The sequence below is a fragment of the Chenopodium album genome, chromosome 27, assembly GCF_948465745.1.
Source record: "Chenopodium album chromosome 27, dcCheAlbu1.1, whole genome shotgun sequence".
Classification (NCBI taxonomy): Eukaryota; Viridiplantae; Streptophyta; class Magnoliopsida; order Caryophyllales; family Amaranthaceae; genus Chenopodium; species Chenopodium album.
In genome coordinates this window covers 1,721,407-1,748,179 of record NC_137860.1, presented here as the reverse complement: position 1 = coordinate 1,748,179, position 26,773 = coordinate 1,721,407, and the positions used below count along the sequence as shown (strand labels likewise).

The following is a 26,773-nucleotide window of genomic DNA, read 5'->3' as shown; positions in this document are numbered from 1 at the left end:
AATTAGTGTGACCATAACCAAGTATAGGAATAGTATGACCATTACCAACAACAATGCCATTATTAGGATGAGTGCTCAAATTAAAATAAGACGAGAAATTACCGGGAGAGGAGGTCATATGAGAAGTAGCTCCAGTGTCCATATACCAAGCCGGATCAGGTTGAGTGAGAGTCATAGTATGCATCGCAGACTCAATGTCGGTTGGAGCATAAGATGGAGCATAGGACCCGGGCTGCCCGTGAGAAGAAGCGGTGTAGGCTTGCTGACCCTGTTGTGGACGTGGACCCAAAATACCAGGCTGCTGCCTTGGTGAGTAATTGGGCCGAGCCCAATTTGTGTTGGGTAGGGGCATGGTGGCACGGGCCACCCTTGAGGCATCCACCCCCATGGTGGAAACTGCGGCTGCCAGTACGGGGAGGGCTGCTGTCCACCTGAACCACGCGGCGCACCACCGGAAACCTGTCCTGATTTGCCACTGCCGGAGCCGCGACTAGTACTGCCTCCAGAATTTTTCCGGTTGCCGGAATTCTTCCCCTTTTTCTGATTTTTCCCTTTCGAATGGCCATGAGAACCAGAATCAAATTGAGAATTATCAGTTGTAGTAACCATTGCCGAGTCAGAACCTGCAAAAGCTTCTCTGGCCAAGCCGGCCTCCTCCAAGGTGAGCATGGATCGCGCCTGATAAAACGCGGGTAAGGGGTTGCTCTGCCTAATAAGCGTACCCACACCACTATACGCTTTCGTAAGGCCCCCAACCATCTGAAGAACCATTCGACTGTCCGAAACCGGTGCACCGACATTCTTGAGTTGATCGGCAAGGGACTTTAAACGCTGACAATAAGCCGAGACATTAGGAAAGTCCTCCAAACTCGTGGTTGAAAACTCCTGTTCAAGAGTCACAACCCTAGAATGTTGATTGTCCTGAAAAAGGTCACGCAACCTATTCCATATCTCCATTGCTGTAGTATCCGGTTCGATGACGGTGTTGACAAGGTCAGTCGAGATAGTACTATAAAGCCACGATAAACCGCGACATCAAGGGTCTGCCATAGTTCCTTTGCTTCCTCGGTAGACGGAACTTTCGCCTTGCCTTCGGCAGGGGGAATGATATGGTGAAGAACCCGATGAGATTTTGCGTGAAGTTTGAATAACTCTGCCCACGTGGAGTATTGTGAATTTGCCATTTCCAAAGTAATGGGAATGTTGCTCTTGATGTTAGGCACATCAAGAGCAGGATGAAATTGAGGCTTAGAATCACCCATGGTGAAAAACAGAGAAGAGATGAGATGGAGAAGAAGAAACAATTAAAAACGTGAGTAATGAAATTAGCCGAGGAAAGCAGCGGAAGATGAAAGAAAATCGTGCCCTAGGCAACTGATACCATGAAAGAATGTATGGAAAATTTTCCTCAAAGGGATTCTCATTGATCTGTACAATATATAACCGATTACAATGCATTATCTAAGGCTATAAACTAGGAACAGCTATACAAGAATATTTACTTAACATAACAGAAATATATTTACATATATATCATAACAAGGTTCACTTTTTTTTTAGGAAGCTTATAAGTTTAGAACGGACGACCACCTAACCCATGATACACCTAAACAAGGCCATAACGCGGTATTAGGACATGCATCGATCCATGAAGCAAGTTGTGATGAATACACATTTGGTAACTCAAACTATTCATGTAACCTTGGGATGGGTGTGGGCAATTGGCAAGAGGACTATAGAAAAAGAAGTACAATGATACCAATAATAATGGGCTAAACCAAAGTAAAGCTCTAGAGTAGCACACTTTCCTCTTCTTCATTACCCTTTTCTTTTGCTCTTTTACTGGGTTTGGCTGTCCGAAAACTCCCAAAAGATCTACCAAAGATTGTACTCTTGCTTAAACTTTCATACCAGCTTCAATCAATCAATCATCAAGTTGGGAAGTTTGTTCTACCATTTTCTCTCTCATCCTCCAACTTAGAGATCTAACTAGAAGCTTTTTGGGGGTAATCGAGTTCAAACCCTAGTTAGCTGAGCTTTGCTGAAAAATGGGGTTTTTGTTGGAGTGAAGTTTTCACCATTTTTAGAGGTTGTTGAGCAGCTAAAGAAGCTTCATTTTTCTGGGTTTTTGATTTTGGTGGGTGGGAGTGAAAGATCTGAGGCGCATGAAGCAGAGAAGGGTGGATTTTTGTAGTGGAACTGGGTTTGGTTGAAATCATTTTATTGCCCTTTTTTGGGGAATTTTAGGTGGGTTTTTGGAGGGGGGGTGGGGGTGGTGGAGGGAAGAATTTAGTTTTTTTTTCTTCAATTTTTTTTTTAAAAAAAATTTCCCCTATTTTTTTGGGTTTTTTTTGATTGATTTTGCAAAATGAGGTTGTCACCTTCAGCTTTCCCTCATCAACCTGAGGAAGGTAAGCTGATTTTATGTTTTCCTTTAATTTTTGTAGATTTTTTTGAAGTTTTCATGCTTTGCAATTTGCATAGATTATTACCAAGTGAAGAAAGAAAATTGAGTAGAGTATTTGCTACTTACTATTGTTAGTTACTTCAACTAAGCCTTAAATGTGTAGTGTTGCTTGGTTGGTTGTTTGCGCTTTGTTGGGTTTGTGTTGCTGGATTAGTTTAGTTTGAGGTGTTTTCACTTGCTGTCAGGCTGATTGCACTAGTTTTATGTAATTTGGGAATTGTAATGGGGGAGCGAAATTCGGCCCAGGGGATGATTGCTGGCAAATTAAGGAGCTTGTATGTGTTATAGTTGCTAATCTATGAGGTTTTTATGTTTAGCATAGTCTCTCTTTATGTGAGACTCATTGCAGTTGATAAATGATTAGATTTTGTTGCCTTAATTTCAAGTTATATTCATCATCTCTTAGCTTGATAAGTGATTAGATTTTGTTGCCAATTCTGATGAACAAGTACATACTTCGTAAGGAAACCAGCATTTTGACCTTTAGAGGATTCAAAGCCTTTGGACAGCATGTGTTCAATATTTCAGCTTTCTTTCCCAAAATATTAAGGGTTTGGTTTAGGACTCCTTTGCGTTATAGTGATAAGAAGTTAAAATTAGGCAGAATGCAAATGATAGCAGTTGCTGAACCACTTTTGTTGATGGTTCCTGGTTGACTGGCTGTCATCACGGCCACAGTATGCTAAATAACCTTTTACAATGCACCCGCAATGTGTCCAAGACTTATGCTACTTCTTTTGGTAGATGTCAAAAAGTTGTTTCTTCCTATATCATAAACTCTTCTAGGTTTATCTTCATGTAGTAGAATCATCAATTGTGGCTGATGTAACTATGTACCTGGCCTTTTGCTGTCTATGCTAGTTATGAAGCAATGCATCTTTCATTACATCTGACCTTTGGCCAAAATTTTATTTTCAGGTGAGAAGAAAATTTTGAATTCAGAACTGTGGCATGCATGCGCTGGTCCATTAGTCTCCTTGCCCCCTGTGGGAAGCCGTGTTGTATATTTTCCTCAGGGTCATAGTGAGCAGGTTAGTCGTTATAAGATGTTTTGACCTTATTATTCATCTTGGCATAAGATCTGAAAAACCATTATGGGTTCTTTTTCCATGGTTTTATTTCTATACATCTGTCCTCTCCTTCCTTCTTCCAATATCCCCTACTTGGAGATGTGGATACTAACTAAAAAAGGCCCTCCATTTCACCTTCTGAAACGATAAAGCTACAAAATTGTTGCATTAAGGTTATGTTGGATGTCTTATTATCTGCTACTACTTCAAGGGCACACGGTCTGGTTATGGATTTGAGTTTTTCAGTAGTCCTCTACTTTGTTGCTAATGGATGCTGAAAGTTATATGTTTAGGTTTTGCTTCTGCTGTACATCGTAGTAATTATATCATCCTACATGCTGTTAGTGAATATTCCTTATCTTTTATTATCAATTTTTTTAAGGTGTGGGGGAAGAGGATGATATTATTGGGTGAATTACAATCTACAAATTACATGTTAGCTTTCTCAAAAAAATGCAATATTAAACGCTTTGCTGATTTGGTCTGGCTGCTGATTAGATCTGACAATATTTGGAAGTATCTGCAGGTTGCAGCTTCAACTAACAAAGAAGTAGATGCTCATATTCCTAATTATCCTAGCTTGCCTGCCCAACTTATTTGTCAGCTTCATGACGTGACCATGCATGTAAGTTTTTATATTAGGTACTTGTACATATAATTATATGTGCCCGCTGCTTCTAAGGTTCATATTTATAATTACAGGCAGATGTGGAGACAGATGAAGTATATGCTCAGATGACCTTGCAACCCCTGACTCTGGTATTTTGTTTTCTGTGTAACATGTGGAAATTTCTGTTTTGTGTTTCTCTGCACCAAGTTGGTAAAAGAATTGTTAATTTTGTAGCAAGAGCAAAAAGATGTCTGTCTCCTACCTGCAGAGTTGGGCACTCCCAGCAAACAGCCAACTAATTATTTCTGTAAAACATTGACTGCAAGTGACACTAGTACTCATGGAGGATTTTCTGTTCCTCGTAGGGCAGCTGAAAAAGTCTTTCCTCCCCTTGTAAGTGCTGTTCTGTAGTTATCTGGCTTCTTAGTTTTTGCTTTGCTTATTCACTCTGCACATCAATGTTAATTGTCAATCTGACATTTGACAGGATTACACCCAGCAACCTCCTGCTCAAGAATTGATTGCTAGGGATCTGCATGATAATGAGTGGAAATTTAGACACATCTTTAGGGGTAAGCATATATGCCTTGACTTCCAGATGCTATCAGTGGCAGATAGTTGTAGCTGGAAGCCAAGCTTTCTAGTATAAAGATATTGGTTTTTTCTTTCAGTAATCCTATGGAGATGGCATTGTTATATCCTAATGTCTATGATTTTTGGACCCTTCATTTCCATCAATTGGCCCAAAATCAAGAAAAATTTTATGATATAGCCTAATCTGACTCTTACAAGTTACAAGTATTCATGTCCAACATTAGATTGAAGTTAGAGTAACATACATGTGTTGTCATTAGTTAAACTACTAGTTGTCATGTGTTGCAGTCTTGTATAATTGCAGTACATTTGGTTGACATCAACTCATCAAGTATGAATAATGGATTGTACTTGTGGACCAGATTTGCAAAAAATCTAATCATTGAAGCAAGTGGATTCCTTTCGATGTCTGGTAAACACTAATACATCAAACATGGCCTGATTTCATCTTTGAATGTTGGCTTGTCAATGCAGGGCAGCCTAAGAGGCACCTTCTTACCACTGGGTGGAGTGTCTTTGTAAGTGCTAAAAGACTAGTTGCTGGGGATTCTGTCATCTTCATTTGGTAAGTGCTTCTTCTTATTTACTCTTGGCCCATTGATAGATTCTATGTGCACTTTGTTCAGTTATCTTTTGGCATTCAAAATTGATAAAATCAATCAATCAATCAGTCAAAGCCTTCATCAAAATTGATAAAAATGTTACCAAAAAGAAAACAATATGTTAAGGTTCAAGAAATACTTTGCAGTTTGCGTGGCTCGTTTTTTGGTCCCAGTAAAGCTGGTGCCTTGGAATTTTTCTTTGAGAAACATATATTCATGAAATGCTTCTAAATGAAGCTTTCAATTGCCACATATGCAAGCTTTAATACATAATTGTTGATAATCATATGGTATTCTCCATCAGGAATGAGAAGAATCAGTTACTCCTTGGCATTCGGCGTGCTAATCGTCCACAAACTGTGATGCCTTCATCAGTATTATCAAGTGATAGCATGCATATAGGTCTTCTTGCTGCAGCGGCTCACGCAGCTTCTACAAACAGCCGTTTCACAGTGTTTTTTAATCCCAGGTATAAGTTTGTACTTTTACAAACATCACATAGAATTATTGGTGCTCTTGACTTTTTTTTCCTCTATTAAATAAAAGCAAGCATTAAAAATAAATTCTTTCTTGTAATTTCTCCAGGGCTAGCCCTTCTGAATTTGTGGTTCCGTTAGCAAAGTATGTCAAAGCTGTCTACCATACCCGTGTCTCTGTCGGCATGCGATTTCGGATGCTCTTTGAAACAGAAGAATCAAGTGTTCGCAGGTATGTGCATAGCCTGGATGATTATTCTGGCAAATTCAAAGACGCACACACTATAATTTGCCTCGTCAAAGATCCTAATTCTCGCACACTATAATTTTCATCATAAAGAATAACCCAAAACTCAATACAAGTTGGACAATAAAGCACTTCAGTTAAAATACTGAATGGAATGCTAATGATGACCAAAAAAAAAAAAAAAAAAAACAAAAACTATCTTTTGAATATAGGTACAACATATGGTAGATAAAGAACTTATCTGAGGCTTACACAGAAACACTTTATGTAACATGGTCTCTGGTCTCATTTATAAAATTAAATAATTTATGGTCATAATCAGATACTCTTTAAGGATTTATTACAAAGAATAGCATAATCCGTTTCTTAAAATTTGAAGGAACAATCATTCCAAAGTGATCTTCAATAAAGACATTGACTTGATCTTACGAGCAATTTAATAATTTTCTCTGCTACTGTACATTGATTCAAGATAAATGGACATTGTTGAAACTTGGGAATGATTGTTCCTTCAATTTAAAATTTGAAGGAACAATCATTCCAAAGTGATCTTCAATAAAGACATTGACTTGATCTTATGGGCAATTTAATAATTTTCTCTGCTACTGTACATTGATTCAAGATAAATTGGACATTGTTGAAACTTGGGAGTAATTCTTACCAGTTGCCCATTGCCGTTGATTATTGCAGTCCCTTTTTTTGGGGGGGTTAAGGAGACTAAATAGTGTATAGTAATTAATGCTGCTCTGAATACTTATATACTCTGGTAGCTGTCACACATTTTCCATATGTGGAAAGTTATTTAGTAGATGTGGAGTGAGCAGAGGATTTAGATGTATGCATCTGTATTTCTGCAAGGCTACGATTGTATAGAGGTTATTTTTTTAAAGACTGCTGATACAAAAGCCATAGTTAGGCTGTCATTTCATGAAAACTTCTTATGGTTTGTTAAGATAAGATGGTGAGTTCATTGGATAATAGTTAAGGTACTGATGGAGGTGAAAATTTTCACACAAGTTGATAAAGAAAATGGTATTATAGGATGTATCTTTATTAAAGCAGACAGATTGTTGTGACTTTATAACTGAACTTCTCATGAGACCTCTGGTTTTATGGTACTTGTTGTGTAGAAGGCTCATATGTTGAATTGTTTGGTAATTCAATTGTTAAAACTTCCAAACTGTTTTTTTTAGATTGTTTGCAAAGTTGTAGTGGCAAGAAAATCATTGATGAGTTCCAAATTTTCTGTTTGGGTGGGACGCGTAGGAACTAGGAAGGGCTGGGATCTACCTGTAGTTTCCTCTGTCTCATAATTATTTACTCTTTCCTATTTTGGGCTGTTTCAAGAATAGTTCACACTTTTGTTTCACATTAACTTTTCCTCCTCACTGTTGCATCAACCCTTTTCCTCTCTACTGTCATTTATTAGTTTTCTAATCACAAAATACAGCTACAACAACAAAGCCTTAGTCCAAAAGACCAAAATGATTTGGGGTCGGCTAAGTCCTTAAAATTTGTGGCAAACCCAAAAGCAAATTTTTTATTTCCTTTTCCACAAAGCCGTCTTCCTGTATTTAGATAAATTCAGATTCTTGTGTTGCAATTTGTTTTTCCAGATAAGATTGTGAGATGGGTACATGGGTTGTTGGATTGACATCGATTCTCCATTGACATCTTTGCGATGTAGGTATATGGGCACAATTACGGGGATTAGTGATTTGGATCCTGTTCGTTGGCCAAACTCCCATTGGCGTTCAGTGAAGGTATGATGTCTTCTCACTTCCTTCCTTTTAGATTCTACGAAGTATTAAGCGATTTTTATTACCTCCGCAAGTAATGTTTCTCTGTATGTGTATTCTAGATCCTTAATTCTCTGCTTTAGCATTGGGGGTATTAGTGTTACACTTTGTGGTTTGGGTACTGATACACATTAACTGATTACTTGTGTGCTTTTCTATTTGGATCTGACCTGGTCTACATCTAATATATTATAGGAAACTGGCTGAAATGTGAGAACATTAAAAACATTATTCACTGATAACTTCTGTACATACAGGTTGGCTGGGATGAGTCCACTGCTGGAGAAAGGCAGCCCCGGGTCTCTTTATGGGAGATTGAACCTTTGACTACGTTTCCTATGTATCCCTCTGCATTCCCACTAAGACTGAAGCGTCCATGGCCATCTGGTCTGCCATCCTTTCCAGGTTGGTTCATTTGCTTTTAGCTTGGCTGTAATTGTCTGTTTGATTTGTGTATCAGAAACTAACTCTTGTTTTCTCTGCTCTTGTCTGTGCACCTTCTCTTTTCAACTTTCATTTTCGCTGTATATTTCATGGTTAGTTTTGAAGGATGGTGACATGGGCCTCAATTCTCCGCTTATGTGGCTCCAGAGAGAGGTTGGAGATCGTTGCATGTCATCCTTAAATTTCCAAGGTTATGGGCTCACACCCTGGATGCAACCAAGGCTGGACCCTGCTATGTTGGGCCTACAACCTGATATATTTCAAACAATGGCATCTGCTGCTTTACAAGATCCCCGGGGCTTGGAGAAGCGTCCTAACCAATCTCTTCTCCAGTTCCAGCCAAATCAGAATATGTCTTGCCAGCAGTCATCCCTAACAAATCATTTGTTGCAGCAAGCTCAATCACAGCAGACCTTAGTTCCGAACTTTCAAGAAAACCAAAATGTGACTCACAATCAAGTTCAAGGTCAGCTCCTGCAGCAACAACTGCAAAATTCCCGTGCATATGATAACCATCAGCAGCAGCAACAGCAGCAGCAGCATCAGCAGCAGCATCAGCAGCAGCAGCAGCAACAACAGCAGCATCAGCAGCAGCAGCAGCAGCAGCAGCAACAACAACAACAACAACAGCTTCCACACTTTGAGCAACTACGAAGTCAGTTTTCTGATCAACAACAAATTCCAAAGGTTATTGGCAACAGCAAGACTCCTTCTTTTGGGTCATCAACTCAGGCCCTGCCTACATCCTTGGAAGCAATTTCTTCTGCATGCTCGCAGCAAATGTTCTCGAACTCGATCATGAACTCTGTTACTGCAGCTGGCATTTCTCCGATGCATAGTTTATTGAATTCATTCTCGCACGATGGGGGATCCCGACAGATTAATATACCTGACTCTAACCCTTTGGTATCTTCTACTCCCTCATTATCGAAGCGAGTTGCAGTTGAACCTCAGCTTTCTTCTAGTACTGCCCCGTGCTCGTTGCCTCAAGTTGAAGAGTTAGGAGGGCCACAAACTAGGATCTCTGATCTCTCTTCTTTGTTACCACCTTTGCCCGGTAGGGAATTTTCTATCTACCAAGGGATTGGTGATACACAGAACAATATGTTATTTGGGGTGAATGCTCAGCAGAATGAGCTGGCGAACCTCAGAAGTAGTAACAATGAGAATGACTCATTGTCCATGCCGTTTGCTTGTTCCAGTTTTCCAAGTGCTGCCGGGACTGATTTTTCACCTGCTTCTGATATGATGACTGCTAGTTGTGTTGATGAATCAGGGTTCTTGCAGTCATCGGAAAATGATGATCAAGCGAACCCACCTAGTGGAACCTTTGTAAAGGTGAGTCTTTTAGTCTTGGAATTTTTAAATCGTGTAACTAATGACCTTTTATAATGTAGCCTCTGAACTTAAAGCTGTTCTTTTACACTTAAACATGCATAGACTATAGCCTATAGGAGATGCTATTAATGATGAGCTAGTGACTGTTATGATTTCTGTAAATAAGATTTGGAAGAGAGCATACGTGAAGTCAAAAGAAAGAAAAGATGAAGGGGAAAGAAGGGAATTATAGGAGATTCACATTGCATCTCCCTAAATTCTGCTGCTCTATAACCTTAATGCATCCTATCTATCAACTAAATGAGGACCTTGCGAATATATTTTTGGCTGTTTCGGAAATGAATTTGGGTCTCTTTCCTGAAGTTGTTGGTTTAGAATAAGATTCAATTAACGAGCCAGTTTTAAGATACATTAAAACAAGTACACTTGAAAATGAATTGGTTGAGGCCATTGACACTTGAGGTACAGTGGGCATGTCTGGCATCTATTGGGATTTACTTGCATGTATTTTGATAGTTTTGGAAGAGTTAAGAGGATGTTTATGGAGATCAGCTGGCTTTGCCCATTGTGTGAGACATATGGCTTAATAAATGGAAAAAATTCTGAACTTTCTTCTAGCTGTGTTGCTTTTTAGATAGTCGTTAGCCTCATTTCCACTTCTCTTTAAAACTCTCTCATAGTTTCTTGCAAGCAACTGTAATCTTGTTTGTTTATTGGGACTTATAAAGTTCTTGTGTGACAGGTTCAGAAATCGGGTTCCCTTGGGCGATCACTGGATATATCTAAATTTAGCAGTTATCATGAACTGCGCAGTGAACTTGCTCATTTGTTTGGCTTAGAAGGCCAACTGGAGGATCCCCTGAGATCAGGCTGGCAGCTTGTATTTGTTGACCGTGAGAATGACGTTCTCCTGCTTGGCGATGACCCCTGGCAGTAAGTTCTTAATCTTCTTTGAGTAATTCCCACTAGTATTGTTCCCTGGTAAAATCCTCTTTCAATTGTTGTTCCTCGAACATAATCAACAGAAATATTCTGTCTGAACCACATGGGCGAGGCAAGAAAGGGAAGGCTTAAGTCATTTTTTTTCATTTCTTTTTGTGTTTGGAAATGCAAATGCAAATGAACTTGCAACATGGCTTACATCCTCATGTGGATATTAAATTTTGTAAGGATATTATATGCTTTTAAATTTTGGTGCAACTTGTGAGGATATGCTAGCTCATACAATAGCTGATGTTCTCTTCAACTTCAAATAAAATATTCAGTACAAATCATATAATCAGCAAAACTTAGTTTTGATTATTGAAACCCAATTTTAATCATTAATAATTAGTAATTGCATGAAATAAAACACAAGAGAATAGTGCCTTAGTGGTTATATTCTTATCTATTTATGGTGTATTTCATGATTTTATGTTTACTTGATTCATCTGTTTAACCAAACAGTGCAATTCGTTTTTTAGGGAGTTCGTAAACAATGTGTGGTACATCAAGATCCTATCCCCTCAAGAAGTGCAGCAGATGGGCAAAGACGGCCTTGAATTTCCAAATTCGATATCAAGGCCCAAGCACCAAAACAGCTTCAACAGCTGTGATGACTACACACTTCAACAGGACTTGAGACATAATAGCAATGGGATGGCATCTGTAACCTCTCTTGATTACTGATGACTGGTGCCAATTGCTGAGGATGTACTACCTATATGAAAACCATCGAGCTCGGATAAGGTGGCTTACAAGCAGATGCCTAAAATGTGTATCTTCGCCCTTAGCCCGGAACTCCCTATTTCATTATCCAACTGGGCTTTTGTGGAATCAAACTGTGTTTATCAGCTAATTTTAAGGTAATAGCGCATAACGCGACTGGCAGAACACTGTAAATTATCCTGTGTGATGTCCATGAACTACTGTTGGGCGAGTCACGCAACTTCCTCTCTGCAGGGCAGTATTGCAGATGTAACTTCAACACTTCCATCATTGTATTATTGTTGTAGCTAGTATGTTTGTTGTCAGAAGCTTAATTAATATTTGCAGGTGCTTATTGTCAGAGAATCACCTGCTCCATTATAAGCTCCCCTATATTATATTCATTAATATGCAGCAGAGTTCACATACAGGTAGACATGAGAAGTTAAGATGTTAGTATATCTCTTTCTCATTTTTCTTTTTCTTTTTTTTTTTTGTTTTTTTTTGGGGGTGGGGGTGTTGATGCTTTGGCCGGGCGATTAGAGTGTCATACTTGGTGTAATTTTTGTCAAGGACTTTTATCAGTCTAGATGAACCAAAAACATGCGAATGTTAGCCGTAAGCTGGAGACTATGCATGAAGGTCTCAAATGCAAGCTAATCCTCGGACTCTCGAGTTTTGATACTATGGCCTTCCTCTTCAACCAATATTGGATTGCTCTCTTTTTCTCCCCCGTCTACGGAGTATATTTCTCCTTAGATAGGTGTTTACAAATCTGGCTGGGGTACCTTTTTCTTCTAAATTTCAACCCAAATTTGGAAACTACTAATCAATTTTGATAAACAATGAATTAGCGAAGAGGTAAAAGTTTTGGTACAAATGTATTATGTTACTCAAATCAACAGCATAGTTGTATTGAAATTTGGTATCTGATATTAGGATGAGTATCCAAAATCTGATAAACTACACGATTTCACATAGTTGTAAAGTCCCCTATAGAAGGCGAAAAGGCCGAAGATTGTGTGATTGGAGCCGGTAGGGATACGGAGTATTTGCTTGGCTCCTTATCTTTCTCTTTTGTTGGAGAAACAATCTTAATGATCTCTTTATCGAACACCCTGGAAGACCATGAAGTTGAAGTTTTAGGAAGAATGTGGCCTTGTTTGCTTCGATTCCAGACATTGTCTTCACCATTGTCTCTACGTCGTGTGTTGCTGACCATAAAATTGCTCTTGCCTGCATACATGTAAATGTTTACACCATAAGTCCACAATTGAGCCATTAGGAATAACTTTGTTCTCTAAAAGAAGGTAAGAACTACATGTGCTATTGAACTAAATTCGAGGGCTAAGGCTAACCCGTGGAGTAAGCTATGTACCTGTAATTCGGTTGCATCCAAAGCACAAACACGGCCATTGTAGAATATCGTCATCTGTTGATCCTTCTCATCTTCTTTCATACTACTAGCATATGAATGAATTGTACAACACTTCATCAAACACAATTTTTTGCAACAATAGTAATGGATAACTTTACTAGAACACAACTAACAATATGTAACATAGATCAAGCTAGTATATATGAATTGTCACAACATAGGAAATAATTTTGATTTAATAGCTATAGGATACATATTTTATGATACAATCATATGTAATGCCGTGTTAAATTCTATCTTATCGATGACAGTCACATAAGCGACATACATTTGTGAGTTATATATCAATGTATGTCATTAATTATGCACGTTTACTCGTTTCAAGAATGATTATATATCCAAGAAAAGAATTTGAAGTAGAACTTACTTGAAATCTTGCCAAGAATTAGAAGAAAAAGGCGGTGAATGAAGCAAGCTTAGATCCAACTGATTTCCATGAATCCTTCCCATTATAGAAAAAATGCACTTTTAGAGAGAGAGATTGTAGAGAAAAAAATAAGGTGAATGGAGAAGTGAATTATTATAAAAACATTAATGTAAAACAAGTGGTTGTTCAAAGCTTTGTATAGCTAAACAAGAAAATTGAATCAAAGAGAAAAAGTTAATGCAAAGTGCAAAAAAAGAATTACGTTAGATTGAAGGTTTGTAAGAAAGGTTTTAATTTGGGCATGAGCTACACGTTGTTAGGCAATTGTTCATTATTATACTACTACTAGTCTACTACTATAAAAATGGATGCTTTTTAATTCTTTTTGTCAATTTTATTGGTTGGATATTTATAGTTTTCCAAAAAGGGGAATGCTATTGGAGATATTTCGGAATTTTTTCTACCTATAAAACATACTACGTATTAGGTAAAATCAGTTGTTGTAACCTTGCACTAGTTGATAGTTGTGTGAGTAGATGTTATAATAGCTGATTATTAGTTGTTAGAAGTAACTTTGTATACGGTTAAATGAGCTATTTGATGAATGTGTTCTCTACAGATTAACGATTTGTCACACATTGTTAAATTATTGGTAATTTAATGAAAATTTAATTAGCTTTTACCTCACAAGCTAATAACAATTATCCACTACTACTTTACTAATAAAATTACAGTAATTATTTAGAGGTTTAATTTGGTCAAAGCATAAATGTTACTCCAAAACCTATTGCCAAATTCGCCTTATTATATTAATCTGACGAGCAAAATTTGAAAAGAAAAAAAAAGATATGAGTATTAATTTTCATAGCACAAGATTTAAATCCAATAAAGGGTAAATTAGCACGTTGAAAATGAGCAATCTCTTCCTTGTCTTGCACAACATGTATGCCCATTTGAAAATGAAAGTATTTTCTTCTTTTTCCCTTATTTATGCTTTCATCTCTTGTAGATGGCTAGATGCTATTCTCACGTTGTAAAATTGGGGGTGGGGCCTCTTCCATTTTCTAACTTGCCTTTCTCTTTTTATTAAAAAAAATAAAAATAAAAATATTAAGGTTTATACAAGATTATTTTTATTGGTTTCAAAAAAAAAAAAAAAAAAGATTATTTTTATAATTTATTCTTTTCATTATTTTGATTTATTATTTATATTTATAGTATTAAATTAGTATTAGGATTGCAACATTTGGAAGGTTGATAGGAACGTGAGATTGTTATATACACCCGGGACTCCGGGAGCATTGTACACTCATGAGTACATTGTGTTAGCTCGGTGTACACTACACCCAGGTGTATATAACAAATTCCATATAGGAACAGGTTCATCGGTCGCATCAGTTAGCTAATCAGTGTCATTTTACTTTTTTTTTCCTCTTTTTTACATCAGCATAATAGACTTGTAATAAAAATTACAAACTATGGAGTAGGTTTGATAAACTACCCAAAGAAGCTTTACTAGCTCCAATGGTACAACTATTACATAAAAAGCTATAGAACATCATCCTTGCAAGAAACATTCGAATTGAAAACCCAAGTGTTTGCCTTTGAATATGCTAATTTGGGAGAGACCTGTTACCATTATTATCTTTGTATTCCTTATACCATTGATATTGGAGAATGGACGGAAGAGCATAGAATACACAATGATTGATTGTTAACAATAACACGAGCTCAAAAGACACCAATAGTCCTTAACATTAGGCAACATGGGTAGGAACAATAGACGACCCAGGCTTGGCAACACACTCAGAGTCACTTCAAAAGGTGACTCGGTACCCTTAACTGTGGGTGCCTTTGGCCTCTTCTTTAAGAAAAAGATCGACCCCCCAAAAACCCCCCAAAAGAAACTTAAGGGAGCCCTCATGTTGGAGAGCAGGGCTAAGATAAAGGTTTTTCAAAGCAATGAATTGAAAATCCATTGCTAAGCTGAAATAAAGGTTACTAAGGGATAACCTTTGAATACTTTCTTGACCGTAGAGATCAAAAGAGCTAACAACATACAAATAACAAGCCAAGACCAATCTTAAGAATCTTAAGAACCTAGACATAACACAAAAATGGTAGTCCCCACAAATACCCAAACCCGAGCAGTCGAGCACCAAGACACCGTAAGATGAGGCATACACTAAGGTTGTTCAATTTCGGATATCCGATCCGATCCGAAATTTTCGGATATCCGAATTTTCGGATCGGATATCCGGGTTTTCGGATCGGATAGTCGGATTTTCGGATCGGATAGTTAAAATTTTCGAAAAAAATCCGATTCGTATCCGATCTGAAAATCCGAAATTTTTTTCGGATGTCCGATCCGAAATATCCGAAACCTTAAAAACCGGATCGGATATCCGAAATTTCGGATCGGATCATCGGATATCCGGATCGGATATTTTTTAGCACCCCTAGCTTACACATCCCTTTAGCTCCCCCAAAACCATGTTACACCACATGATAAAACCCAACCAGCCCCAAATAAAATAACGACAAGAGCATCGAAGAACAATCAACTTATCAAACTTTTGACACAGAACCAAAAGGTAAGGAAACCACAAACTGTACTAAAACACGAACTTAATTCCACCAAACTGAAAATAAACATACTAAACACAAAGGAGCTAAACATGGAGGAAGGATGAAAATGAGAAATACTAAAATTCAAAATAAGAAATCCTAACTAATTAAGTCTTTACCTTAACCGTGTACTTCAATTAACCCGAAACTACACACGGCGGCGACAAAGTTAGCTTTGAAATTAAAGCCCAAAATACGTGACAACCAAATCCCAATTCAAACAAAAAACCCTAATCCTAAACTTTACCTTTACCTTTACCTGTGAAATTAACAATGGCGGTGGTTGGAAAAGCTTTGAAAGAGGACCCCCAAGATGAAGAAACCCAAGAACCTCCTTCAGTGTCGCATTACTTTGTATTACTTTTCAATTTTTGTAATTGTCTTCCTTTTCAATTTCCGTAATTTAGCTGTTTTGTTTCTATCGTGATAAAAATAAAAAGATTACAGTAACTTTTAAATGTAGTTGACCGCACAGATAAGGTGCCGTTAAAGTTAATATAACTTGCTTGGTAAATTATTAGATTAGTGATTTAAAACTGTATAATAATTAAATCGCGGGTAAATAAATTGGAAACGACTACACTAATCACATTCAATTTCTGATAATCACGTCCATTAAAAAGGCGGGAAAAAGAAGAAGAGAGAGAAAGTATCGTGTTCTTCGCATTCTTCAAGGTTTCAACAATGGCGAACTCCAAAACACCGATAATCCAAATCCCAGAAGACGAAGAAGACGAAGAATTCCTATGTCAACTCGACGCAGCAGAAGCCCAAGCCCTCTCTCTCTCCTCCTCCTCCAAACGCCGCCGCATCGCCGTCGATACAACACCGAAATCGGAAAACCAGAAACCATTATTCGCCGAAGAAGAAGGAGCTTACACTGCTGCTCTCAAAGGAAGCAAGAGTCTCACATGGCAGAAACACCAGCAGATTAGCCGAGCTACTCAGTCGACTGTTACAACCACCGTAGGCGGCGGCGGAGGTGGTGGTGGTGGTGCTTGTTTTAAGTGTGGAGTGGAAGGTCACTGGGCTAGGGATTGTCCTCAAACGACGTCGTTTGGGGTGAATTTTGGGTCTGTTGCGCCGACGTCGATGGCGGTGGTGGGGGTTGAGAAGGCGTGTCCTTGTGGGATGGGTAGTTGCTTGGTTCTTACTGCTAATACGGAGCGTAATCGTGGTCGGAAGTTCTTTCGTTGCCCTAATCGTCAGGTTTGTGAGTTTATTTTTAATTAGGGATTTTGATTTTGGAATTGAAGTTGTTGTTCTATGTTATTTTGTGATTTGTGTTTTTATGAAGTTTGATTTGATGTAAAAATGAGGTTGTGGTAGTGAAAATTGATTTGTTTAAGAATATGACTGTTTATCTAGTTATTTCATTTGATCAATTTGGTATTTGAATGTGAATTGCAAAAGGATAGCTTTTGAAATTTTTAGTAGGTTTAACTCTGTATTTGAGCTGATGAATTGGTTGTTTGGAGGAGTTAATGTGTTTTAATTGGTAATAAGACTAATTGTTTTTAAAATGTGGATTGTGAAAGCAATGAATTGTTTGCTAATGAAGAAAGATGGTGTTTTAATGCTAATGAATTATGAATGATATTTTGTTAGTAGTCGTCTTCTCATTTGTGGTTGTTACTCGGACCTTTCTTTGGCTAGCGCATGATGGGATTGTTTGTATTGCACTATTGCTTATATATGTGGTAACTATGGCAGGAATTTATTCTGTGTTTTTAGAGAAGAAAAACTTTATTTTAAAGTTGTACTAATGATGATTGAATAAATGCTGACTTGATGTGATTCACGGCATAGCCAACAAGAATGTTCGGGAGCTTGCAGCTTTTATATTGACCTGAATTTGAATGTAAAATCGACTGTGAATTTGCTATTGCAACAAGGCCCTATATGATCCAATCTTCAGGGAAAGAAGAGACTCTTAAGACAAATTTAGTAACTAGGAGTTGTTTGAGAAATTTGGGCTCTGGTTGTTTTGCAAGCTGCAAATTTCTTTGGAAGATTGGTTTTGGTACATCTTACTTTTCCTGATTAAGTATGCATTGTTATGTGGAATTGTCTTGATTACTATGCATAATTATGTGGAATATAGTCCATATCTTGTCTTTGTAGTAGGGAGCTTTACTTTTCTTGTATGCTACTGAGTATCGGTTCCCTCCCTACCTCTTTATTAGACTTTCTGATGCAAACTTGTGCTGAGCAGTAGAGATAGCTATTTAACCATTACACGGGGTGCATTGTGGAATGAACCTACATTAGTGGGTGAAAATTTTGTGTTTACTGCTTAACACCTTCTAATACTTATTGGTTCTTTTTTCCTATATGAGACTATAATAATGTTTGGATGCTAACTTTTAGGTTCTTTTTTGCAGGAGAATGGTGGCTGTGGGTTTTTTGAGTGGTGTGACGAATCATCTGAAAAAATTACTTCTCCTGAAGGTAGGAAAGGTTTTACATTGTGTGGCCGTTGTTGCTCTTGAACTTCATATATCCTTACAGGAATTCTACTGTTTTTTTGTATCAGCAGATAAGGCTTGGAAGAATGGAGGGCAGCAGCAATTCTACCAGCGCCCTACTAACCAGCCAAACCAGGTTATGATGATGTCTGTATACGTTAGATTAATGATTTCCAGTCATGTAGCTATGTCTTTTACCCTTTTTTATTCATATGATAGATTCGTAGTGCCTTTTGCGATCTCGATTTGGTTACTCAGATGTACTTCTGGTTAACTACCTACCTTGTTTTCCTTTTTATTTTATAGAATTAATTCTTTCTTTTGAAGTAATGTAGTAATTAAAACTCTATTTGATCATTTCTAAGTTGACAATAACAATGGATCCTCTACAAACAAAATGTTTTATGTGTGGAGTATTAAAGTAATAAAGTGTGTATCATTCAAGCACTTGAATGCTAAATATCTGTGGATTCTGCTCAGGAAACTAGATTATATATTTAGCCGTCATGAACTTTGTTTTGCTGGACATTATTTGAGGATTTCCAATTGGATTCTGCAAAAACTTCATTTCAGGAATTGGATTTGTGTGAAATACAGTTTGTAGTTTTGTTCTTCTGCTTGGTTTTAAAGCTGCATATTTTTGGTTCTGGACAAATGAAAAATATGGTTTGATGGATGTCCTGTTGTGCTCTGGACTCCGGTATGGAAGGGGGGTTGCTAATTGTGTTTGGTGCCATTCCAAGGATTTTTATCTTCTGGCAATTTATTTGCGTATTAGGACTTCAATTCTTGTACTGTATTTACTGTCAGTTAAAAAAATGGTGTAAAATAAAACTTCTGACTTGGTTTTCAAGTTTATTAATTTGGTCAGTCAAAAATATTTTCACAGACAGCTTCTGGGTTTACAAGATCATGGAACGACTTTGATAGAGGAACTACTGCTCCAAACGCCAGCTATGGTCAGAAGTTCGAAGCCACTGACAACAAAAGCTATGGCGTGAAAAGTGGTTCATCCTGCTTTAAATGTGGCCAGGAAGGGCACTGGGCAAAAGATTGTCCTACTACTACATCCAACGTAGCTGCTGGTGCGATAGGAAACCAGAAGTTCGATGCCACTGACAACAGAAGCTATGGCATGAAAAGTAGTTCGTCTTGCTTTAAATGCAGCCAGGAAGGGCACTGGGCAAAAGATTGCCCTACAACTACATCAAATTTAGCTGCTGGTGCAATAGGAAACCAATCGTCTGGTACTTGTTACAAGTGTGGCCAGGCTGGACATTGGGCAAGGGATTGCTCCCAGTCCCAGGGCCAGTCTACTAAGCTCCGTAGTTGGTGAAATCTAGTTATGTGTGTAACCTTTTTTTGTTCTCCCTTATCAACATTTCTGGTTGTTTCGATTGTGTATAGGTCTTGTTATGGTGTTTGTTGCCAATGCTGATACACATGCAAGTTGCGACTATTTCACTACTGAACTGGTGTTGTAAACTCATACCTGTGGATTGTGATGCCTACCTTTGGCAGTTTATAACTCTAACAGCAGTGATGATTTTGATGTATGCTATAAAATCTTCGCCACTCATTCATGCTCCCAATAGCATAATGGAAGTAAAATTCAGTCTTCTTAAACAAAAGCCAAGCATATTATCTCTTATGACTGTGAGTTATGGCAGTAAGGGAAAGCCACACTTGCCTACTGCCTAGTGGCTTTACTAGCTTATGTTATGTTTGCTTCTTTTATTACTTCTGTTCCAGAATTTGAATAAGATATTTGATATTCTAATAACTATTAATAAAATCATTAGCAATGTATACAGAGATTGACCTGAGGGTACCTCGTCCCTGAGCAAGGCAGATAGATATTGAATAAAGATCATCAGTTAGGGAAAGCATCGAAACTAAAATGTAGATTTGTTCATACAGTTAGGAATTACATGTTACAGTTTGACACCAATTAACAGACTACACTAGAAAGCATTCTTTCAAAATTAAGACCTATACAAAACCAACTACCAAAAGCCAAGTAAGGGTAGTGATGTAAGTTGATACTTATAATGCAGTTTTGACATGCTGCAAAGACTTGGCATCTGCAAAAGTGGATACAATAAATTATTAGATATTAATCACAAACAAGGCATATCCTAGTTTCACCAGTCACAATGCTCCACTAAGTTTTAAGTCGAGCACTACGCTAGAGCATTATTGGTGGCATGGTGGAACAAATTCTACTGCAGAAAGCAAAACAAATTTACCTCCCCTTTCTACTCTCTATGGTTTTCTGTTGGCACCTTCAATGTAACCAGCTGAGATATAGCCTCTTCAAGTAGTTCATTGATCTTGCTTTTCTTGGCCTTTAGGGTTAAAAAAGGTAAGTGAGTAACCCGAACACAAATGCGAATCTGCAATCAAATAACTTGCATGCAAAATACCTTCAGGGAAGGGACCAAGGCAAAAGCCTCTTCAGCATTCTCAGGGCAAGTATTGGCAATGACACATATCTGCAATAGGAGGACTTATATTAGTGATATCATACATTTTCAATTAGCAATTCACCAAGTTTGTGACTAACCTCTCCATCAGAAACTCCGTATTTCTTGAGAGTCCTGCTTGATGAGTTAAAAGGCTTAACAATTGAGAGTTGTTACATTACAATACAATAAATTGATGAAAGACTTGTAAAAGGATACCCGAGAGCCTTTCTGACAGCCTTGGGATTAGAATATCGTCCTCCAGCTTTGGCATATAGTAATCCTTTGTCAAATGAACTGATGAAAGACTTGTTAGAGGTTATGTAATATCCACTAATCTTGACAGAAACATTTGAGAAGCCAAATATAGCCCCTCACCCACCCCTCTCCACTCTAAGCAACTCTAAGACCATATATGAAACATGAATTCTTACACAGGAAGTTTGACAGTTGGATCACGAGAGAGAAAAATCATTTGCTCCTGGATTCCTTGTAAGATGTCAGCTGCCTCACAATCCATCACACATTTGGAGTTCTTCGGAAGCTCTACAAGCAAACAAATAGGAGAAATATGCAAACCATAATCAATAATGTAAATTGACATACAAATAAGTTACATATTTAATACTAATAATAATATTAAAAAGAAAAAAGTTCCCCTAAACCAAATGGATACAATTCTTCTGATCACAGAAACTTAAAACAAGCTATTCCCCTGAAACCATGGAACCATATCTCACTTACTAGATTACTTTTCATGGGATAAGTGGAAGAGAGCAGCAACAATTTAATTAGCATGAAGATATCAATGAAGTAGCTGCAAAGCAACAATCTAAAGCATACACACCAACAATCTGACAAATCATACAACTGCAAAAAAAATTCCTACAATATTAATTAGGCGCTGTCCGGTTAAAGGATTTCTAGAAGGGAAAGGGAATTGATAAAGTCCTTTCACTTCGAGTGTTTGTTTTCTTTTCTTTGCCTCCTTCTCTCGAATAACTTTTTACTGTAAAATATGCATCTGTGTTATTTTTTTGCCTCCTTCCCCCTCTAATAACTTTTCCTTTCACTTCCCTCGAATATAAGCTTACCCTCCAAGGGTTTTGTGTTCCCCCAAATCAAAGTTTGGAGCTTGCATACGATATTTCAATCCTTTGAAAGCCCAAGAGAAATTTCCGCTGCTCACATCGCTCATTTTGAAGCGACAGTTAGTCTTATAATAAAGCCCGAGTAGATGATATTAGTAGGCGACAGATAAGGTCCCAACAGCGGGACATTTCACTTTCAAAAGTGAGATTGACTCTCTCTCAACTACTTCCTCCATTTTTTTAATACTTGTAACACTTCCCTAAGATGGAAAAAAAAAAAAATTATTGGTAAAAGTTGTACTATTACCCTTATTTATTTAAAACTCATGGCCCACACATTATACTCCTAACACTCTCTCAACCTTATTTTAAGTGTATTAAAGCATTTGAGACCCACTTTTCCTAAATACCATGAAAAAGTGTGTGTTGCAAGTATAAAAAAACGGAGGAAGTATGTATTTAAGACTTCAACTTGGAGCTCCTATTATTGAAAAGTTCCAAAAGAAGGTTGATAAGATTAAAACCCAAGTTTCTTTCCAATATATCCACTCCTCCCATTTACTCAATGTCTTTATTTCACCATCAACATTAGTATCCAAATAAGTTGGAACATATCAAGATCAAGGGGTGTTGAGTAATTTTTTTATCTAGATAGATACTACCAAATTTAGAGTTTAATTTTATGGTAAGCTTAATAATAGAAAGTCACTTAAGAATACCATTTTAGCATTAAGAATGGTGTGGTGAGCAATTTTTAAAAATTTGTTTGCAGCTGTTAACAGGGTATCCTCCATTAAAGTGATGGTACATAAAGTGGTATCACGGAATCGCTGCAGATTATTGTATGATATCCTTTTCTAGACCACTCAATGACTAGGAGTCTAGGACAAGGTCACAATGCCTTCTCATTTCATTTTCTAAGAATATAATTCAATAAAATGGCAGTGTACTTGCTCTTGATAAATTCTGCAATGTACTCTACAGAGATCATAACCTTAAATTATCTTACGAGGACAGCTGGAGGTCCAAGGCTCCTCCCAAAGCAATAAAGCATTATTCTTTTCCTGTAAGCCAGCCAGGGGAAGATCTTTACAACAGATGAACTCAACCAATTAGCATTCCCAACACAAGTAGCTACGACAAATTTAATTTATGATTCTGTGACTGCTTTTTATTGTTGGCCAAATTTCCAAGGCCCCTTACTTATCATTGTAAAAGAGGGTATGAGCCAACAAAGTGAAAGACATTCAGCTAGAGGTATAAGAAAAAGTGGGTAGCAGATACGTACAAGGTACTCCCTCTGACTATTTGGTGGTGATCATGGAAGATTGCTGTAACATAGCAGCCTAGAAACACCTAATTTTGTGAGAGACCAGGAAGTCTAGGAATAGTATGCACTTAAACTCTTAAAGATTACTTCTAACTTCTAGACCAAGAAGCTTAAGAATAGTATGCACTTAAACTCTTAAAGAGCAAAGGGTAAATAATTTAATTATTGGTTGAGCACCATATTAAAAGTGTCAAACAGAAATTACAAACCTGACTGAACATTAAGTTCATACTTAGCCGGTTCTTTTCGAGCAGAGCCCTTCCCTCCTTTCAAAGGTTCACCCTTTCCTCCAGATTTTGACGAAAAGTTTGCAGGGGACTCTTGATAATGCCAAGAAATTGCCAGCAAAAAAAACAAGTAATTACAAAAAAAATTCTAAAAAAAAATTCACTACTAAACATGCACATATGACACGTAATACAACTAGTGCATGTATATAGGCATTAGGCAGTATCAGCTTCATCGAAGAAAAATAAAAGCCAAAATAGAAGATGACTCAGAGTCTCAGATATTTCCATCCATCAAGAAAGAACTACGTACTACGTTACACACAAGGCAAAAGATTCAAACACTCTAACATAGCCAGCTAATGCTACAAAAGGATAAACTATGACTAATAACATATAAAAGCAGAGAGCTAAACTTCAAATATGACAAAAGGTACACATATCATCTTAAGCTTACGACAGAACCTAAAAAGAACTGACATTGAGGAAGAAAGTAAGGAAATCATTCATCGTGTAGATTAGCAGGAGAAGAGGATAGTACCTTCATCTTCGAACTGCACTTTCCTTCCCTTCTTTAATTTGGTGGAGTCATCATCTTTTCCTTTCAAGGGCACTGCAAGAAAGAACATGTAAATGACATCTTTTCTATCCACAACATGGAAGAGCATCCACAAAATGTTTTGATATGAAGTAACTTTAAAATATGCATAACATTATATTATGAGCACGAAACAATCTAACATGCAACTTAAAGGCATAACACACATATACATGCTATGATCAGTAATCTCAGTGTGCATTGGCCTCGGTAGAGTCGTAGAGGTGGGAACAACCATTACTCTTGCATTAGGCTCTAGAGCTAAAAGGGGTAAATTTCAAGACAAATCAAATTGATATGCTGCAATGTTGGCATGATCATCACTACATTAGACTGTTGCATGCTGAAATCACTTGAAAAGAAATACATCTATCATTCAACAAAAATTATACTTCACAGCGTGCTTGTTAGTCATCTTAGATTACTACATGCCTTGACATGCCGAGACTCTTATGGTACGAAGGCAATCAGCCTACATGTGTCAATTCATTCTTTTATACTTCTATCAAGTCACAAATCAAACCATACCCATGATTTCAGAAAAATAAAACCCAATCACTCAAATTTGTACTCCAACAAAACAAAGATACAAAATTTAAGTTCCAATCACTAATTTGCCTCAACTTCCCTAATCCCAGCTAGCATTTTATGGTACATTTTGCAAACAAACATCCCAAATTAAAATAGGAATACAAATTATACTGATGAAAAATAATAACCCTATATAAAGTTGGCAGTTTTATATAGATAATAGCAAATATTTTGACGGTTCTGAATTCCGAAACCCTGCAGCATAAAGAAATGCTTAAAACTAACGGCAATTTTGCATTTTTTTTTTTCCATTGAGGGGAAAAAAGCTGAAAAATTGAATCCTAAATCAATGAAATGAAAAACCCTAAATTGGAATTGTCAAATTAATAAAAAGAAGAGAAAGGTATACAGGAAAGACGGAGAGGGGGTGAACAAAGAGGAATAACCTGCTCCTTTGCCAAGAGAAAACCCTTTTCCACCTTTCTCCGCCATTAGTGCTGCTGCTGAGTTATTATACTTCTATAGCCGAACAGACGAGCTAAAAACACAATTCAATACAGCGTATTTGGATATTAATACTAGTACCGTAGTACATACTAGTACCGTATTTGGGTTGATTACGTGGGTATTAAGGAAGTTAAGTATAAAGAAGTAAAATATATTGGAAAGATAAATTTACATGGGGTTTGTAAAAGAATAGAGAGAGAAAGTAATAAAATAACATGGAAAATCAAATTTTGATATGGGGAAGCTAATTTTGCACAAATATTGTAGCAAATTGTGGGTGTTTTAATGCAAATGGGTCATTATTTTTGGGACAAAGTTTTAGCCAAATGGGTCGTTCTTTTTGGGATGGAGGGAGTAGTATATTAGTAATCCTTCCGTTTTGTAATACACGTAATACAAAAGTTTTTAGGAAAATTACCCGTGTGTTTTTAAATACTTGCTTAGCTTTTAATTTTCGATCGTTTTTTATACTTGCTCACTTTCCATATTTGAAAATCTTTTATAATATTTAATTCATATATTTTTAATTTGTAAACCGAACATAAATCATATTTTAACTAGTAGACAAAAAAAAAAAAAAAAAAAAAAGGATTTTTATAAACACTATAGTAGAAGGAAAGAAATTATATTCGAAACATAGTGTAAGGCCCGGTTTAGTTCACCTTATATTTGCTTATTTGATCTAGTCCGATCTAATCTGAATTGGTCTGATCTGATCTGAAGCATATTCTTAGGTGCACACTCATGCACCTAGAAATAGGTGTAACAACAGCATAATATGAACATTAACTTTTTAGAAAGTGAACATTAGCTTTCTTCTCCTTTGTTTTTCTCCTTCGTTTTTTATTTTCTCTCTCCTCTGTTTTTTTAAATTTTCCTCTTTTTTGATTGAATTTGTTTCTTACAACATGAAAAGTAGTTATTAAGTATGAATTTTTGTGTGAATTTCAATTTTGTGCTTTAATTTCGATTGATTAAGGTTTATATGAATCTTTTAATTCAGAAATTATACTCTATTTTTTCTCCTTCCTTCTTTAATTTCTTTTTCCTCTGTTTTTTTTTCTATTTTCTCGTTTTTAATTTTTCAATTTAACGATTGAATCTGTTCCTTACAAATGGAATGGGTTGTTTATCTGATGTTTTGAATTCATATAAATTGAATTTTTTAAGCTTCGATCAATTTCATCTGTGTATGAATTTCATCTGATTTTCTGCATTTTTTTTTTCTATCAATGAACATAATCATGCAAAATATGAACAAATGCGTAGGTTCCTTAAATGTGAACATTAGCATGGAATATAGGCATAAAAAAAATGAACACATGCATTTCGAAAGGTAAACATAACAGTTCAAATATGAACGTAAGCTGTAAGCATTGGTTTCGGTAAAGTGAATATAACCATTTAAAAGGTGAACATATGCGTAAAAAATATGAACATATGCATTTAAGAAAAGAACATATGCATAAACAGACTTAATGAGAATATTTATGAACAACAAATATTTACTATGAATATTTACATTATGAAAATATAAAATATTATTATGAATATAAGACATTTAATTATGAACATAAAAAATTGAAGAAATAAAAAATAATATGATTATAAAACATATGCATCATAAGTATTAAAAATATGAACATATGCATTCAAAATATGAACATATGCATTGGTTCATTTTTGAATATGTATGAACATAATTAAGCATTTCAGAATGTGAACATCAGTGGCGGATGCAGAAAAAATGTTTAACCGGGTCAAAATACATTTAGTTAATTTTAATGGGG

General features: G+C 36.7%; 3 protein-coding genes across 3 annotated transcripts; 2 read left to right on the top strand and 1 right to left on the bottom strand.

Annotated features, from left to right (window-relative positions):
* The first annotated feature begins 1,772 nt into the window (after positions 1-1,772).
* LOC145620923 (auxin response factor 6-like) lies at positions 1,773-11,699 on the top strand. Its single transcript, XM_081675663.1, has 14 exons — positions 1,773-2,411; positions 3,386-3,498; positions 4,064-4,162; positions 4,240-4,296; positions 4,382-4,540; positions 4,635-4,719; positions 5,216-5,306; positions 5,648-5,812; positions 5,929-6,051; positions 7,754-7,829; positions 8,123-8,270; positions 8,407-9,647; positions 10,390-10,580; positions 11,111-11,699. Exons 1-14 carry the CDS (start codon positions 2,369-2,371, stop codon positions 11,313-11,315), a joined length of 2,796 nt encoding a protein of 931 aa, XP_081531789.1. The 5' UTR covers positions 1,773-2,368; the 3' UTR covers positions 11,316-11,699.
* A 4,710-nt stretch (positions 11,700-16,409) lies between these two features.
* Positions 16,410-19,683, top strand: LOC145621469 (uncharacterized). Its single transcript, XM_081676204.1, has 4 exons — positions 16,410-16,975; positions 18,151-18,217; positions 18,306-18,370; positions 19,124-19,683. Exons 1-4 carry the CDS (start codon positions 16,451-16,453, stop codon positions 19,568-19,570), a joined length of 1,104 nt encoding a protein of 367 aa, XP_081532330.1. The 5' UTR covers positions 16,410-16,450; the 3' UTR covers positions 19,571-19,683.
* Positions 19,684-20,051: 368 nt separating this feature from the next.
* Positions 20,052-25,057, bottom strand: LOC145620531 (DNA-directed RNA polymerases IV and V subunit 4-like). The gene is made up of 9 exons (XM_081675219.1): positions 24,923-25,057; positions 23,889-23,960; positions 23,330-23,440; positions 21,134-21,245; positions 20,919-20,996; positions 20,801-20,834; positions 20,661-20,729; positions 20,484-20,582; positions 20,052-20,318 (listed from the first exon to the last, which is right to left on the bottom strand). The coding sequence occupies exons 1-8, from the start codon at positions 24,966-24,968 to the stop codon at positions 20,493-20,495; spliced, it is 612 nt and encodes a 203-aa protein (XP_081531345.1). The 5' UTR covers positions 24,969-25,057; the 3' UTR covers positions 20,052-20,318; positions 20,484-20,492.
* Positions 25,058-26,773: the final 1,716 nt, after the last annotated feature.

Coding starts and splice junctions, on each gene's coding strand:
- LOC145621469 (XM_081676204.1), top strand. CDS start 16,451: ATGGCGAACTCCAAAACACCGATAATCCAAATCCCAGAAGACGAAGAA. Junction 16,976..18,150: donor TTCGTTGCCCTAATCGTCAG/GTTTGTGAGTTT, acceptor TCTTTTTTGCAG/GAGAATGGTGGCTGTGGGTT. Junction 18,218..18,305: donor AAAAATTACTTCTCCTGAAG/GTAGGAAAGGTT, acceptor TTGTATCAGCAG/ATAAGGCTTGGAAGAATGGA.
- LOC145620531 (XM_081675219.1), bottom strand. CDS start 24,968: ATGGCGGAGAAAGGTGGAAAAGGGTTTTCTCTTGGCAAAGGAGCAG. Junction 21,246..23,329: donor TGAACTTAATGTTCAGTCAG/GTTTGTAATTTC, acceptor GTTTGCTTGTAG/AGCTTCCGAAGAACTCCAAA. Junction 20,730..20,800: donor ACGGAGTTTCTGATGGAGAG/GTTAGTCACAAA, acceptor CTCCTATTGCAG/ATATGTGTCATTGCCAATAC.
- LOC145620923 (XM_081675663.1), top strand. CDS start 2,369: ATGAGGTTGTCACCTTCAGCTTTCCCTCATCAACCTGAGGAAG. Junction 4,163..4,239: donor TTCATGACGTGACCATGCAT/GTAAGTTTTTAT, acceptor TTATAATTACAG/GCAGATGTGGAGACAGATGA. Junction 7,830..8,122: donor CCCATTGGCGTTCAGTGAAG/GTATGATGTCTT, acceptor CTGTACATACAG/GTTGGCTGGGATGAGTCCAC.